Source organism: Oncorhynchus masou, chromosome 23, assembly GCF_036934945.1.
Source record: "Oncorhynchus masou masou isolate Uvic2021 chromosome 23, UVic_Omas_1.1, whole genome shotgun sequence".
Lineage (NCBI taxonomy): Eukaryota > Metazoa > Chordata > Actinopteri > Salmoniformes > Salmonidae > Oncorhynchus > Oncorhynchus masou.
The window spans coordinates 12,047,714-12,062,598 of NC_088234.1; the positions used below are offsets into that span (position 1 = coordinate 12,047,714).

The 14,885-nt window shown below is 47.0% G+C and overlaps 1 protein-coding gene across 3 annotated transcripts in view; it reads left to right on the forward strand.

Annotated features, from left to right (window-relative positions):
- Nucleotides 1-14,885, forward strand: part of LOC135510312 (rho GTPase-activating protein 6-like) — a 165,539-nt gene that overhangs the window by 142,662 nt on the left and 7,992 nt on the right. For all 3 annotated transcript variants that reach the window (XM_064931145.1, XM_064931146.1, XM_064931148.1), the window contains exons 6-8: nucleotides 2,087-2,297; nucleotides 9,117-9,172; nucleotides 13,424-13,574. In XM_064931145.1, the coding sequence (XP_064787217.1) occupies nucleotides 2,087-2,297; nucleotides 9,117-9,172; nucleotides 13,424-13,574 (418 nt within the window). The remainder of the gene's footprint in view (nucleotides 1-2,086; nucleotides 2,298-9,116; nucleotides 9,173-13,423; nucleotides 13,575-14,885) is intronic.

A 14,885-nucleotide genomic window follows, 5' to 3' on the forward strand; every position in this document is an offset into this window, starting at 1 on the left:
CGTTTAGCTACTCCACAATACTGACCTAAATACGTTTAGCTACTCCACAATACTAACCTAAATACGTTTAGCTACTCCACAATACAAACCTAAATACGTTTAGCTACTCCACAATACTAACCTAAATACGTTTAGCTACTCCACAATACTGACCTAAATACGTTTAGCTACTCCACAATACAAACCTAAATACATTTAGCTACAACACAATACAAACCTAAATACGTTTAGCTACTCCACAATACAAACCTAAATACGTTTAGCTACTCCACAATACAAACCTAAATACGTTTAGCTACTCCACAATACTAACCTAAATACGTTTAGCTACTCCACAATACTGACCTAAATACGTTTAGCTACTCCACAATACTAACCTAAATACGTTTAGCTACTCCACAATACTGACCTAAATACGTTTAGCTACTCCACAATACTAACCTAAATACGTTTAGCTACTCCACAATACTAACCTAAATAAGTTTAGGAGAAAAAATGTGCTTAACAAGTCAATTACATAAATTGTATTATCGGAATTAAATGTTATTATTATATTATACAATTATCTGTAAGGTCCCTCAGCCAAGCAGTGGATTTCAAACACAGATTCAACCACAAAGACCAGAGAGGTTTTCCAATGTCTAGCAAAGAAGGGCATCTACTGGTAGATGGATCAAATAAATGATAATTACTTGAAGTTATTAATGACACTTTGGATGGTGTATCAATACACCCAGTCACTACAAAGGTATAGGCTTCCTTCCTAACTCAGTTGCCGGAGAGGAAGGAAACCACTCATGGGATTTCACTATGGTGACATTATAACAGGTACAGAGTTTACTGGCTGTGATAGGAGAAAAACAAGGATGGATCAATAACATTATAGTTACTCCACAATACTAACCTAAATGACAGAGTGAAGAGAAGGAAGCCTGTACAAAATAAAAACATTCCTGGGAAAGATGGATTGGCAAGAAAAGGCCAAAGTCATGAGCAACGTTCCCTCTAAACTGCGCACGTGCGCGGCTGTGCCTCCAGGACTCTGCCCCGCCGAAGAAATGCCATTAGTTTGCACCATATAGATCGATGTGCATAACAACGATACTCCTATCTCTCTTCCTCCCTCCTGTCTCTCTTCCTCCCTCCTGTCTCTCTTCTACCCTCCTGTCTCTCTTATACCCTCCTGTCTCTCTTCCTCCCTCCTGTCTCTCTTCCTCCCTCCTGTCTCTCTTCTCCCTCCTGTCTCTCTTCCTCCCTCCTGTCTCTCTTTTTCCCTCATGTCTCTCTTCCTCCCTCCTGTCTCACTTTCTCCCTCCTGTCTCTCTTCCTCCCTCCTGTCTCTCTTCCTCCCTCCTGTCTCTCTTCTACCCTCCTGTCTCTCTTATACCCTCCTGTCTCTCTTCCTCCCTCCTGTCTCTCTTCCTCCCTCCTGTCTCTCTTCTACCATCCTGTCTCTCTTATACCCTCCTGTCTCTCTTCCTCCCTCCTGTCTCTCTTCCTCCCTCCTGTCTCTCTTCTCCCTCCTGTCTCTCTTCCTCCCTCCTGTCTCTCTTTTTCCCTCATGTCTCTCTTCCTCCCTCCTGTCTCACTTTCTCCCTCCTGTCTCTCTTCCTCCCTCCTGTCTCTCTTCTACCCTCCTGTCTCTCTTTCTCCCTCCTGTCTCTCTTCCTCCCTCCTGTCGGTCTTCCTCCCTCCTGTCTCTCTTCCTCCCTCCTGTCTGTCTTGCTCCCTCCTGTCTGTCTTCTACCCTCCTGTGTCTCTTCCTCCCTCCTGTGTCTCTTTCTCCCTCCTGTGTCTCTTTCTCCCTCCTGTCTCTCTTCCTCCCTCCTGTCTCTCTTCCCCCCTCCTGTCTCTCTTCCTCCCTCCTGTCTCTCTTCCTCCCTCCTGTGTCTCATCTCTGCTCCCTCACTCTCTTGTCTCCCTATCTTATTTCTTTCCTCTCCTGCTCTATCCATTCTCATCCCCTCTATTCCCTCTCCCTTATAATATATAATCTAACTTGAAATGGTAAAACTCTCTCTTTCTCCACCTCTCGGTCTCTCTCTCTCTCTTTTGTTGTCTCTCTTCCCATCTTCCCCTTTTACAGGGTGGCCTATCAGTGGACTGCATCTCAGATCTTGTAGAGAGTCAGTCCCGCCTGTTGGAGGCGCTGCAGCTGTCCCACCCTGCAGAGCTGGAGCTGAAGAAGACTGCAGCCGGAGGCGGGGGGCGGACCCAGACCAAGCTCAGCCTCAACCCCATCTATAAACAGGTCCCCCGCGTGGTGGAACGCTGCTGCTGTCACATAGAGAGACACGGTGAGTGTTTGTTTGGTTTAACCTTTATTTAACTAGGTTACCCTGCCGCCTCTACACTCTAACCACTAGGCTACCCTGCCGCCTCTACACTCTAAACACTAGGCTACCTACTGCCCCTACACTCTAACCACTAGGCTACCTACTGCCCCTACACTCTAACCACTAGGCTACCCTGCCGCCTCTACACTCTAACCACTAGGCTACCCCGCCGCCTCTACACTCTAACCACTAGGCTACCCTGCCGCCTCTACACTCTACCCACTAGGCTACCCCGCCGCCTCTACACTCTAAACACTAGGCTACCTACTGCCCCTACACTCTAACCACTAGGCTACCTACTGCCCCTACACTCTAACCACTAGGCTACCCTGCCGCCTCTACACTCTAACCACTAGGCTACCCCGCCGCCTCTACACTCTAACCACTAGGCTACCCTGCCGCCTCTACACTCTACCCACTAGGCTACCCCGCCGCCTCTACACTCTAACCACTAGGCTTCCCCGCCGCCTCTACACTCTAACCACTAGGCTACCCCGCCGCCTCTACACTCTAACCACTAGGCTACCCTGCCGCCTCTACACTCTAACCACTAGGCTACCCTGCCGCCTCTACCCTCTAACCACTAGGCTACCCTGCCGCCTCTACACTCTAACCACTAGGCTACCTACTGCCCCTACACTCTAACCAATAGGCTACCCCGCCGCCTCTGCACTCTAACCACTAGGCTACCCTGCCCCTACACTCTAACCACGAGGCTACCCTGCCACCTCTACACTCTAACCACTAGGCTACCCTGCCGCCTCTACACTCTAACCACAAGGCTACCCTTCCGCCTCTACACTCTAACCACTAGGCTACCCTGCCGCCTCTACACTCTAACCACTAGGCTACCTACTGCCCCTACACTCTAACCACTAGGCTACCCTGCCGCCTCTACACTCTAACCACTAGGCTACCCTGCCGCCTCTACACTCTAACCACTAGGCTACCCTGCCGCCTCTACACTCTAACCACTAGGCTACCCTGCCGCCTCTACACGCTAACCACTAGGCTACCTACTGCCCCTACACTCTAACCACTAGGCTACCCTGCCGCCTCTACACTCTAACCACTAGGCTACCCTGCCGCCTCTACACTCTAACCACTAGGCTACCCCGCCGCCTCTACACTAACCACTAGGCTACCCCGCCGCCTCTACACTCTAACCACTAGGCTACCCCGCCGCCTCTACACTCTAACCACTAGGCTTCCCCGCCGCCTCTACACTCTAACCACTAGGCTACCCCGCCGCCTCTACACTCTAACCACTAGGCTACCCTGCCGCCTCTACACTCAAACCACTAGGCTACCCTGTCGCCTCTACCCTCTAACCACGAGGCTACCCTGCCGCCTCTACACTCTAACCACTAGGCTACCCTGCCGGCTCTACACTCTAACCACTAGGCTACCCTGCCGGCTCTACACTCTAACCACTAGGCTACCCTGCCGCCTCTACACTCTAACCACTAGGCTACCCTGCCGCCTCTACACTCTAACCACTAGGCTACCCTGCCGGCTCTACACTCTAACCACTAGGCTACCCTGCCGGCTCTACACTCTAACCACTAGGCTACCCTGCCGCCTCTACACTCTAACCACTAGGCTACCCTGCCGCCTCTACACTCTAACCACTAGGCTACCCTGCCGCCTCTACACTCTAACCACTAGGCTACCCTAAATTGGTTCCGTGAATTGGAAAATGTGTCTTACGGACTTGCTTCAACAAGATTTCTCAAGTAGGCCCTGCCTTCCAAGATGCGTTCCAGATAAACTCTGTGATCGTCACCAACGCTAAGATGAGTTTTCATAATATAGTTAGACCACTGGGAATGGCTTTGATCACAGAAATAAACTCTCGGAAAGGTATTGGAAACTAATTCAATGTTATAAATTGTTCATACAAAAGAATACCTCTGTTGTGGAACACATTAAGAACAAAGTCAATATTCCTTTCATGCCAGCTGAACAATTACTTTTCCCATACAGTTATGTCTGAATTATTCCACAAAGTTGTGCAGGAAACATATTTTCCAGGGCATTAAAGCTTGTTGGTGAAAGCTAGCCAATTTAGCAGGTAATCTTTTGGGAAGATAATTACATTTCAGTAAAAATGTAAGACCTCCCAACTTATTAAACACATTGTTTGGAGATGAAATACCAAATTGATTCTGTATTTGACCAAATATATCTTCAACCAATTGATCATGAAAGTGTTATTTATGTAAACAAAATCCAACTCTTCCAGACCTTCAGATGTTTTAAATGTGATATGACTGACTTCTTCAGTTTGTGAGACTTATTTGTCCAGATGAAGTCGAGAAAGGTCTTGTCCACATCACCAACAAACTGTCACAGTCCTAACACACCAAGACAGTCGTGAAGAGGAGCACGACAACACCTTTCCCCCTCAGGAGACAGAAAAGACTTGGTCCTAACACACCAAGACAGTCGTGAAGAGGAGCACGACAACACCTTTCCCCGTCAGGAGACTGAAAAGACTTGGTCCTAACACACCAAGACAGTCGTGAAGAGGAGCACGACAACACCTTTCCCCCCTCAGGAGACTGAAAAGACTTGGTCCTAACACACCAAGACAGTCGTGAAGAGGAGCACGACAACACCTTTCCCCCTCAGGAGACAGAAAAGACTTGGTCCTAACACACCAAGACAGTCGTGAAGAGGAGCACGACAACACCTTTCCCCCTCAGGAGACTGAAAAGACTTGGTCCTAACACACCAAGACAGTCGTGAAGAGGAGCACGACAACACCTTTCCCCCAGGAGACTGAAAAGACTTGGTCCTAACACACCAAGACAGTCGTGAAGAGGAGCACGACAACACCTTTCCCCCTCAGGAGACAGAAAAGACTTGGTCCTAACACACCAAGACAGTCGTGAAGAGGAGCACGACAACACCTTTCCCCCTCAGGAGACAGAAAAGACTTGGTCCTAACACACCAAGACAGTCGTGAAGAGGAGCACGACAACACCTTTCCCCTCAGGAGACTGAAAAGACTTGGTCCTAACACACCAAGACAGTCGTGAAGAGGAGCACGACAACACCTTTCCCCCTCAGGAGACAGAAAAGACTTGGTCCTAACACACCAAGACAGTCGTGAAGAGGAGCACGACAACACCTTTCCCCCTCAGGAGACTGAAAAGACTTGGTCCTAACACACCAAGACAGTCGTGAAGAGGAGCACGACAACACCTTTCCCCCTCAGGAGACTGAAAAGACTTGGTCCTAACACACCAAGACAGTCGTGAAGAGGAGCACGACAACACCTTTCCCCCTCAGGAGACAGAAAAGACTTGGTCCTAACACACCAAGACAGTCGTGAAGAGGAGCACGACAACACATTTCCCCCTCAGGAGACTGAAAAGACTTGGTCCTAACACACCAAGACAGTCGTGAAGAGGAGCACGACAACAACTTTCCCCCTCAGGAGACAGAAAAGACTTGGTCCTAACACACCAAGACAGTCGTGAAGAGGAGCACGACAACACCTTTCCCCGTCAGGAGACTGAAAAGACTTGGTCCTAACACACCAAGACAGTCGTGAAGAGGAGCATGACAACAACTTTCCCCCTAAGTAGACTGAAAAGACTTGGTCCTAACACACCAAGACAGTCGTGAAGAGGAGCACGACAACACCTTTCCCCCTCAGGAGACTGAAAAGACTTGGTCCTAACACACCAAGACAGTCATGAAGAGGAGCACAACAACACCTTTCCCCCTCAGGAGACAGAAAAGACTTGGTCCTAACACACCAAGACAGTCGTGAAGAGGAGCCCGACAACACCTTTCCCCCTCAGGAGACTGAAAAGACTTGGTCCTAACACACCAAGACGGTCGTGAAGAGGAGCACGACAACACCTTTCCCCCTCAGGAGACTGAAAAGACTTGGTCCTAACACACCAAGACAGTCGTGAAGAGGAGCACGACAACACCTTTCCCCTCAGGAGACTGAAAAGACTTGGTCCTAACACACCAAGACAGTCGTGAAGAGGAGCACGACAACACCTTTCCCCCTCAGGAGACTGAAAAGACTTGGTCCTAACACACCAAGACAGTCGTGAAGAGGAGCACGACAACACCTTTCCCCCTCAGGAGACAGAAAAGACTTGGTCCTAACACACCAAGACAGTCGTGAAGAGGAGCACGACAACACCTTTCCCCCTCAGGAGACAGAAAAGACTTGGTCCTAACACACCAAGACAGTCGTGAAGAGGAGCATGACAACAACTTTCCCCCTAAGTAGACTGAAAAGACTTGGTCCTAACACACCAAGACAGTCGTGAAGAGGAGCACGACAACACCTTTCCCCCCTCAGGAGACTGAAAAGACTTGGTCCTAACACACCAAGACAGTCGTGAAGAGGAGCACGACAACACCATTCCCCCTCAGGAGACTGAAAAGACTTGGTCCTAACACACCAAGACAGTCGTGAAGAGGAGCACGACAACACCTTTCCCCCTCAGGAGACTGAAAAGACTTGGTCCTAACACACCAAGACAGTCGTGAAGAGGAGCACGACAACACCTTTCCCCCTCAGGAGACTGAAAAGACTTGGTCCTAACACACCAAGACAGTCGTGAAGAGGAGCACGACAACACCTTTCCCCTCAGGAGACTGAAAAGACTTGGTCCTAACACACCAAGACAGTCGTGAAGAGGAGCACGACAACACCTTTCCCCCTCAGGAGACTGAAAAGACTTGGTCCTAACACACCAAGACAGTCGTGAAGAGGAGCACGACAACACCTTTCCCCCCTCAGGAGACAGAAAAGACTTGGTCCTAACACACCAAGACAGTCGTGAAGAGGAGCACGACAACACCTTTCCCCCCTCAGGAGACTGAAAAGACTTGGTCCTAACACACTAAGACAGTCGTGAAGAGGAGCACGACAACACCTTTCCCCCCTCAGGAGACTGAAAAGACTTGGTCCTAACACACCAAGACGGTCGTGAAGAGGAGCACGACAACACCTTTCCCCCTCAGGAGACTGAAAAGACTTGGTCCTAACACACCAAGACAGTCGTGAAGAGGAGCACGACAACACCTTTCCCCCTCAGGAGACAGAAAAGACTTGGTCCTAACACACCAAGACGGTCGTGAAGAGGAGCACGACAACACCTTTCCCCCTCAGGAGACAGAAAAGACTTGGTCCTAACACACCAAGACAGTCGTGAAGAGGAGCACGACAACACCTTTCCCCCTCAGGAGACAGAAAAGACTTGGTCCTAACACACCAAGACAGTCGTGAAGAGGAGCACGACAACACCTTTCCCCCTCAGGAGACTGAAAAGACTTGGTCCTAACACACCAAGACAGTCGTGAAGAGGAGCACGACAACACCTTTCCCCCTCAGGAGACAGAAAAGACTTGGTCCTAACACACCAAGACAGTCGTGAAGAGGAGCACGACAACACCTTTCCCCCTCTGGAGACTGAAAAGACTTGGTCCTAACACACCAAGACAGTCGTGAAGAGGAGCACGACAACACCATTCCCCCCTCAGGAGACAGAAAAGACTTGGTCCTAACACACCAAGACAGTCGTGAAGAGGAGCACGACAACACCATTCCCCCTCAGGAGACAGAAAAGACTTGGTCCTAACACACCAAGACAGTGGTGAAGAGGAGCACGACAACACCTTTCTCCCTCAGGAGACAGAAAAGACTTGGTCCTAACACACCAAGACAGTCGTGAAGAGGAGCACGACAACACCATTCCCCCTCAGGAGACTGAAAAGACTTGGTCCTAACACACCAAGACAGTCGTGAAGAGGAGCACGACAACACCATTCCCCCTCAGGAGACTGAAAAGACTTGGTCCTAACACACCAAGACAGTCGTGAAGAGGAGCACGACAACACCTTTCCCCCTCAGGAGACAGAAAAGACTTGGTCCTAACACACCAAGACAGTCGTGAAGAGGAGCACGACAACACCTTTCCCCCTCAGGAGACTGACAAGACTTGGTCCTGACACACCAAGACAGTCGTGAAGAGGAGCACGACAACACCTTTCCCCCTCAGGAGACTGATATCATTGGGTCTCCAGAATCTCAAAAACTTCTACAGCTGCACCATCGATCTGCACCATCACCGCCTGGTATGGCAATTTCTCGGCATCCGACCGTAAGGCGCTACAGAGGGTAGTGCGTACGGCCCAGAACATCACTGGGGCCAAGCTTCCTGCCATCCAGGACATCTATACTAGGCGTGTCAGAGGAAGGCCCAAAACATTGTCAAAACTCCAGTCATCCAAGTCATAGAATGTTCTCTCTGCTACCACAGGGCAAGTGGAACCGGAGCACCAAGATGAGGTCCAAAAGGCTCCAGCTTCTACCCCCAGGAGGCCATAAGACTGCTGAACAATTCATCAAATGGCCACCTGGATTATTTGCATTGACCCCCTGTTGTTTTACACTGCTGCTACTTGCTGTTTATTATCTATGCAGAGTCACTTTACCCCTACCTACATGTACATATTACCTCAATGACCTCGACTAACCTGTACCCGCGCACATTGCCTCGGTACCGATACCCCTGTATATAGCCTTGTTATAGTTATTTTATTGTGTTACTTTAAAAAAAACTTTAGTGTTGTTTTGTTTCTCTTGTCCAGATACTGTTTTTGCTTTGTTTCATGTCTATTTATTATTAAATCATCACCCTGTACTTGCTTCCAGTCTCCCAGTGTCTGTCGTCTCAAGACCGTTACAATTAACTGTTAAAAATGTTGCACTTTTTTAAAATGTCAACTGTGTCTTCTCAGGACTACAAACTGTGGGGATCTTTCGTGTTGGCAGCTCCATAAAGAGAGTTCGGCAGGTGAGGCAATGATTTATTCTTCTAAATCTCCACTTTACATGGATGCACTGTAGTGATGTATACCTACTGGGTGTAATGATGTACTGGAGTGATTTATACCTACTGGGTGTAATGATGTACTGTAGTGATGTATACCTACTGGGTGTAATGATGCACTGTAGTGATGTATACCTACTGGGTGTAATGATGCACTGTAGTGATGTATACCTACTGGGTGTAATGATGTACTGGAGTGATTTATACCTACTGGGTGTAATGATGTACTGGAGTGATGTATACCTACTGGGTGTAATGATGTACTGGAGTGATTTATACCTACTGGGTGTAATGATGCACTGGAGTGATTTATACCTACTGGGTGTAATGATGCACTGTAGTGATGTATACCTACTGGGTGTAATGATGTACTGGAGTGATTTAAACCTACTGGGTGTAATGATGTAGTGTAGTGATTTATACCTACTGGGTGTAATGATGTACTGGAGTGATGTATACCTACTGGGTGTAATGATGTACTGTAGTGATTTATACCTACTGGGTGTAATGATGTAGTGTAGTGATTTATACCTACTGGGTGTAATGATGTACTGTAGTGATGTATACCTACTGGGTGTAATGATGCACTGTAGTGATGTATACCTACTGGGTGTAATGATGTACTGGAGTGATTTATACCTACTGGGTGTAATGATGTACTGGAGTGATTTATACCTACTGGGTGTAATGATGTACTGGAGTGATTTATACCTACTGGGCGTAATGATGTACTGGAGTGATTTATACCTACTGGGTGTAATGATGCACTGTAGTGATGTATACCTACTGGGTGTAATGATGTACTGGAGTGATTTAAACCTACTGGGTGTAATGATGTACTGGAGTGATTTATACCTACTGGGTGTAATGATGTACTGGAGTGATTTATACCTACTGGGTGTAATGATGTACTGGAGTGATTTATACCTACTGGGTGTAATGATGTACTGGAGTGATTTAAACCTACTGGGTGTAATGATGTACTGGAGTGATTTATACCTACTGGGTGTAATGATGTACTGGAGTGATTTATACCTACTGGGTGTAATGATGTACTGGAGTGATTTATACCTACTGGGTGTAATGATGTACTGGAGTGATGTATACCTACTGGGTGTAATGATGTACTGTAGTGATTTATACCTACTGGGTGTAATGATGTACTGTAGTGATTTATACCTACTGGGTGTAATGATGTACTGTAGTGATTTATACCTACTGGGTGTAATGATGTACTGGAGTGATGTATACCTACTGGGTGTAATGATGTACTGTAGTGATTTATACCTACTGGGTGTAATGATGTACTGGAGTGATGTATACCTACTGGGTGTAATGATGTACTGTAGTGATGTATACCTACTGGGTGTAATGATGTACTGTAGTGATTTATACCTACTGGGTGTAATGATGTACTGGAGTGATTTATACCTACTGGGTGTAATGATGTACTGTAGTGATTTAAACCTACTGGGTGTAATGATGTACTGGAGTGATTTATACCTACTGGGTGTAATGATGTACTGGAGTGATGTATACCTACTGGGTGTAATGATGTACTGTAGTGATTTATACCTACTGGGTGTAATGATGTACTGGAGTGATGTATACCTACTGGGTGTAATGATGTACTGGAGTGATGTATACCTACTGGGTGTAATGATGTACTGGAGTGATTTATACCTACTGGGTGTGTTGATGTACTGGAGTGATTTATACCTACTGGGTGTAATGATGTACTGGAGTGATTTATACCTACTGGGTGTAATGATGTACTGTAGTGATTTAAACCTACTGGGTGTAATGATGTACTGGAGTGATTTATACCTACTGGGTGTACTGATGTACTGGAGTGATGTATACCTACTGGGTGTAATGATGTACTGGAGTGATGTATACCTACTGGGTGTAATGATGTACTGGAGTGATTTATACCTACTGGGTGTAATGATGTACTGGAGTGATGTATACCTACTGGGTGTAATGATGTAGTGTAGTGATTTATACCTACTGGGTGTAATGATGTACTGGAGTGATTTATACCTACTGGGTGTAATGATGCTCTGTAGTGATGTATACCTACTGGGTGTAATGATGTACTGGAGTGATGTATACCTACTGGGTGTAATGATGTAGTGTAGTGATGTATACCTACTGGGTGTAATGATGTACTGGAGTGATGTATACCTACTGGGTGTAATGATGTACTGGAGTGATGTATACCTACTGGGTGTAATGATGTACTGGAGTGATTTATACCTACTTGGTGTAATGATGTACTGGAGTGATGTATACCTACTGGGTGTAATGATGTAGTGTAGTGATTTATACCTACTGGGTGTAATGATGTACTGGAGTGATGTATACCTACTGGGTGTAATGATGTACTGGAGTGATTTATACCTACTGGGTGTAATGATGTACTGGAGTGATGTATACCTACTGGGTGTAATGATGTAGTCTAGTGATTTATACCTACTGGGTGTAATGATGTACTGGAGTGATTTATACCTACTGGGTGTAATGATGCACTGTAGTGATGTATACCTACTGGGTGTAATGATATACTGGAGTGATGTATACCTACTGGGTGTAATGATGTACTGGAGTGATGTATACCTACTGGGTGTAATGATGTACTGGAGTGATTTATACCTACTGGGTGTAATGATGTACTGTAGTGATTTATACCTACTGGGTGTGTTGATGTACTGTAGTGATTTATACCTACTGGGTGTAATGATGTACTGGAGTGATTTATACCTACTGGGTGTAATGATGTACTGGAGTGATTTATACCTACTGGGTGTAATGATGTACTGGAGTGATTTATACCTACTGGGTGTAATGATGTACTGGAGTGATTTATACCTACTGGGTGTAATGATGTACTGTAGTGATTTATACCTACTGGGTGTAATGATGTACTGGAGTGATTTATACCTACTGGGTGTAATGATGTACTGTAGTGATTTATACCTACTGGGTGTAATTATGTACTGGAGTGATGTATACCTACTGGGTGTAATGATGTACTGTAGTGATTTATACCTACTGGGTGTAATGATGTACTGGAGTGATTTATACCTACTGGGTGTAATGATGTACTGGAGTGATTTATACCTACTGGGTGTAATGATGTACTGTAGTGATTTATACCTACTGGGTGTAATGATGTACTGGAGTGATTTATACCTACTGGGTGTAATGATGTAGTGTAGTGATTTATACCTACTGGGTGTAATGATGTACTGGAGTGATTTATACCTACTGGGTGTAATGATGTAGTGTAGTGATTTATACCTACTGGGTGTAATGATGTACTGGAGTGATTTATACCTACTGGGTGTAATGATGTACTGGAGTGATTTATACCTACTGGGTGTAATGATGTACTGGAGTGATTTATACCTACTGGGTGTAATGATGTACTGGAGTGATTTATACCTACTGGGTGTAATGATGTAGTGTAGTGATTTATACCTACTGGGTGTAATGATGTACTGGAGTGATTTATACCTACTGGGTGTAATGATGTAGTGTAGTGATTTATACCTACTGGGTGTAATGATGTACTGTAGTGATTTATACCTACTGGGTGTAATGATGTACTGTAGTGATGTATACCTACTGGGTGTAATGATGTACTGTAGTGATTTATACCTACTGGGTGTAATGATGTACTGTAGTGATGTATACCTACTGGGTGTAAGATGTACTGTAGTGATTTATACCTACTGGGTGTAATGATGTACTGTAGTGATTATACCTACTGGGTGTAATGATGTAGTGTAGTGATTTATACCTACTGGGTGTAATGATGTAGTGTAGTGATTTATACCTACTGGGTGTAATGATGTACTGTAGTGATTTATACCTACTGGGTGTAATGATGTACTGTAGTGATTTATACCTACTGGGTGTGTTGATGTTGTGTTGATGTTGTGACAGGTGTATTTCTCCTCGTCTGTATACGCAGGGCCGTTGATCCCTGTTTTCAAAGCATCAGCACACGGTGAAACTGACCTTTTATTTACTGTGTGTGTAGCCAGTGCATGTTAACTTGTTTATGTGTATGTCTGGTTCTGATTTGTGTGTGTGTGTGTGTGTGTGTGTTTGTGTGTGTTTGTGTGTGTGTGTGTGTGTGTGTGTGTGTGTGTGTGTGTGTGTGTGTGTGTGTGTGTGTGTGTGTGTGTGTGTGTGTGTGTGTTTCAGCTGCGTGAGGACTTTGACATGGGGACAGATGTGTGTCTGGAAGAGGAGGCCAGTGTCCATGACGTAGCAGCCCTGCTGAAGGAGTTCCTCAGAGACATGCCTGACCCTCTACTGCCTAGAGAGCTCTACTCTGCCTTCCTCCACGCCAACCGTACGACACACACACACAACTTACCCCCTAACCCCTCCCCCCGCACAAGCACACACACCCTACCCCCTAACCCCTCCCCCTGCACACACACACCCTACCCCCTAACCCCCCCCCCCCCCGCACAAGCACACACACCCCTACCCCCTAACCCCCCCCCCGCACAAGCACACACACCCTACCCCTAACCCCCCTCCCCGCACAAGCACACACACCCTACCCCCTCCCCCCGCACACGCACACAAACCCTACCCCTAACCCCCCCGCACAAGCACACAAACCCTACCCTCTAAACCCCCCCCCCGCACAAGCACACAAACCCTACCCCTAACCCCTCCCCCTGCACACGCACACACACCCTACCCCCTAACCCCCCGCACAAGCACACAAACCCTACCCCCTAACCCCCCCCACACACAAGCACACACACCCTACCCCCTAACCCCTCCCCTGCACACGCACACAAACCCTACCCCCTAACCCCCCCCTTGCTGCTCATCTCTGTGAGTATCTAACCCATCTCTGTCCTCTCTGTGGGTATCTAACCCATTTCTGTGGGTATCTAACCCATCTCTGTCCTCTCTGTGGTTATCTAACCCATCTCTGTCCTCTCTGTGGGTATCTAACCCATCACTGTCCTCTCTGTGGGTATCTAACCCATCTCTGTCCTGTCTGTGGGTTTCTAACCCATCTCTGTCCTCTCTGTGGGTTTCTAACCCATCTCTGTCCTCTCTGTGGGTATCTAACCCATCTCTGTCCTCTCTGTGGGTATCTAACCCATCTCTGTCCTCTCTGTGGGTATCTAACCCATCTCTGTCCTCTCTGTGGGTATCTAACCCATCACTGTCCTCTCTGTGGGTATCTAACCCATCTCTGTCCTCTCTGTGGGTTAGGTGTCTAACAGATCTCTGTCCTCTCTATGGGTATCTGACCCATCTCTGTGGGTGTCTAACCCATCACTGTCCTCTCTGTGGGTATCTAACCCATCACTATCCTCTCTGTGGGTATCTAACCCATCTCTGTCCTCTCTGTGGGTATCTAACCCATCTCTGTCCTCTCTGTGGGTATCTCACCCATCTATGTCCTCTCTGTGGGTATCTAACCCATCTCTGTCCTCTCTGTGGGTATCTAACCCATCTCTGTCCTCTCTGTGGGTATCTAACCCATCTCTGTCCTCTCTGTGGGTATCTCACCCATCTATGTCCTCTCTGTGGGTATCTAACCCATCTATGTCCTCTCTGTGGGTATCTAACCCATCCCTGTCCTCTCTATGGGTGTCTAACCCATCTCTGTCCTCTCTGTGGGTATCTCACC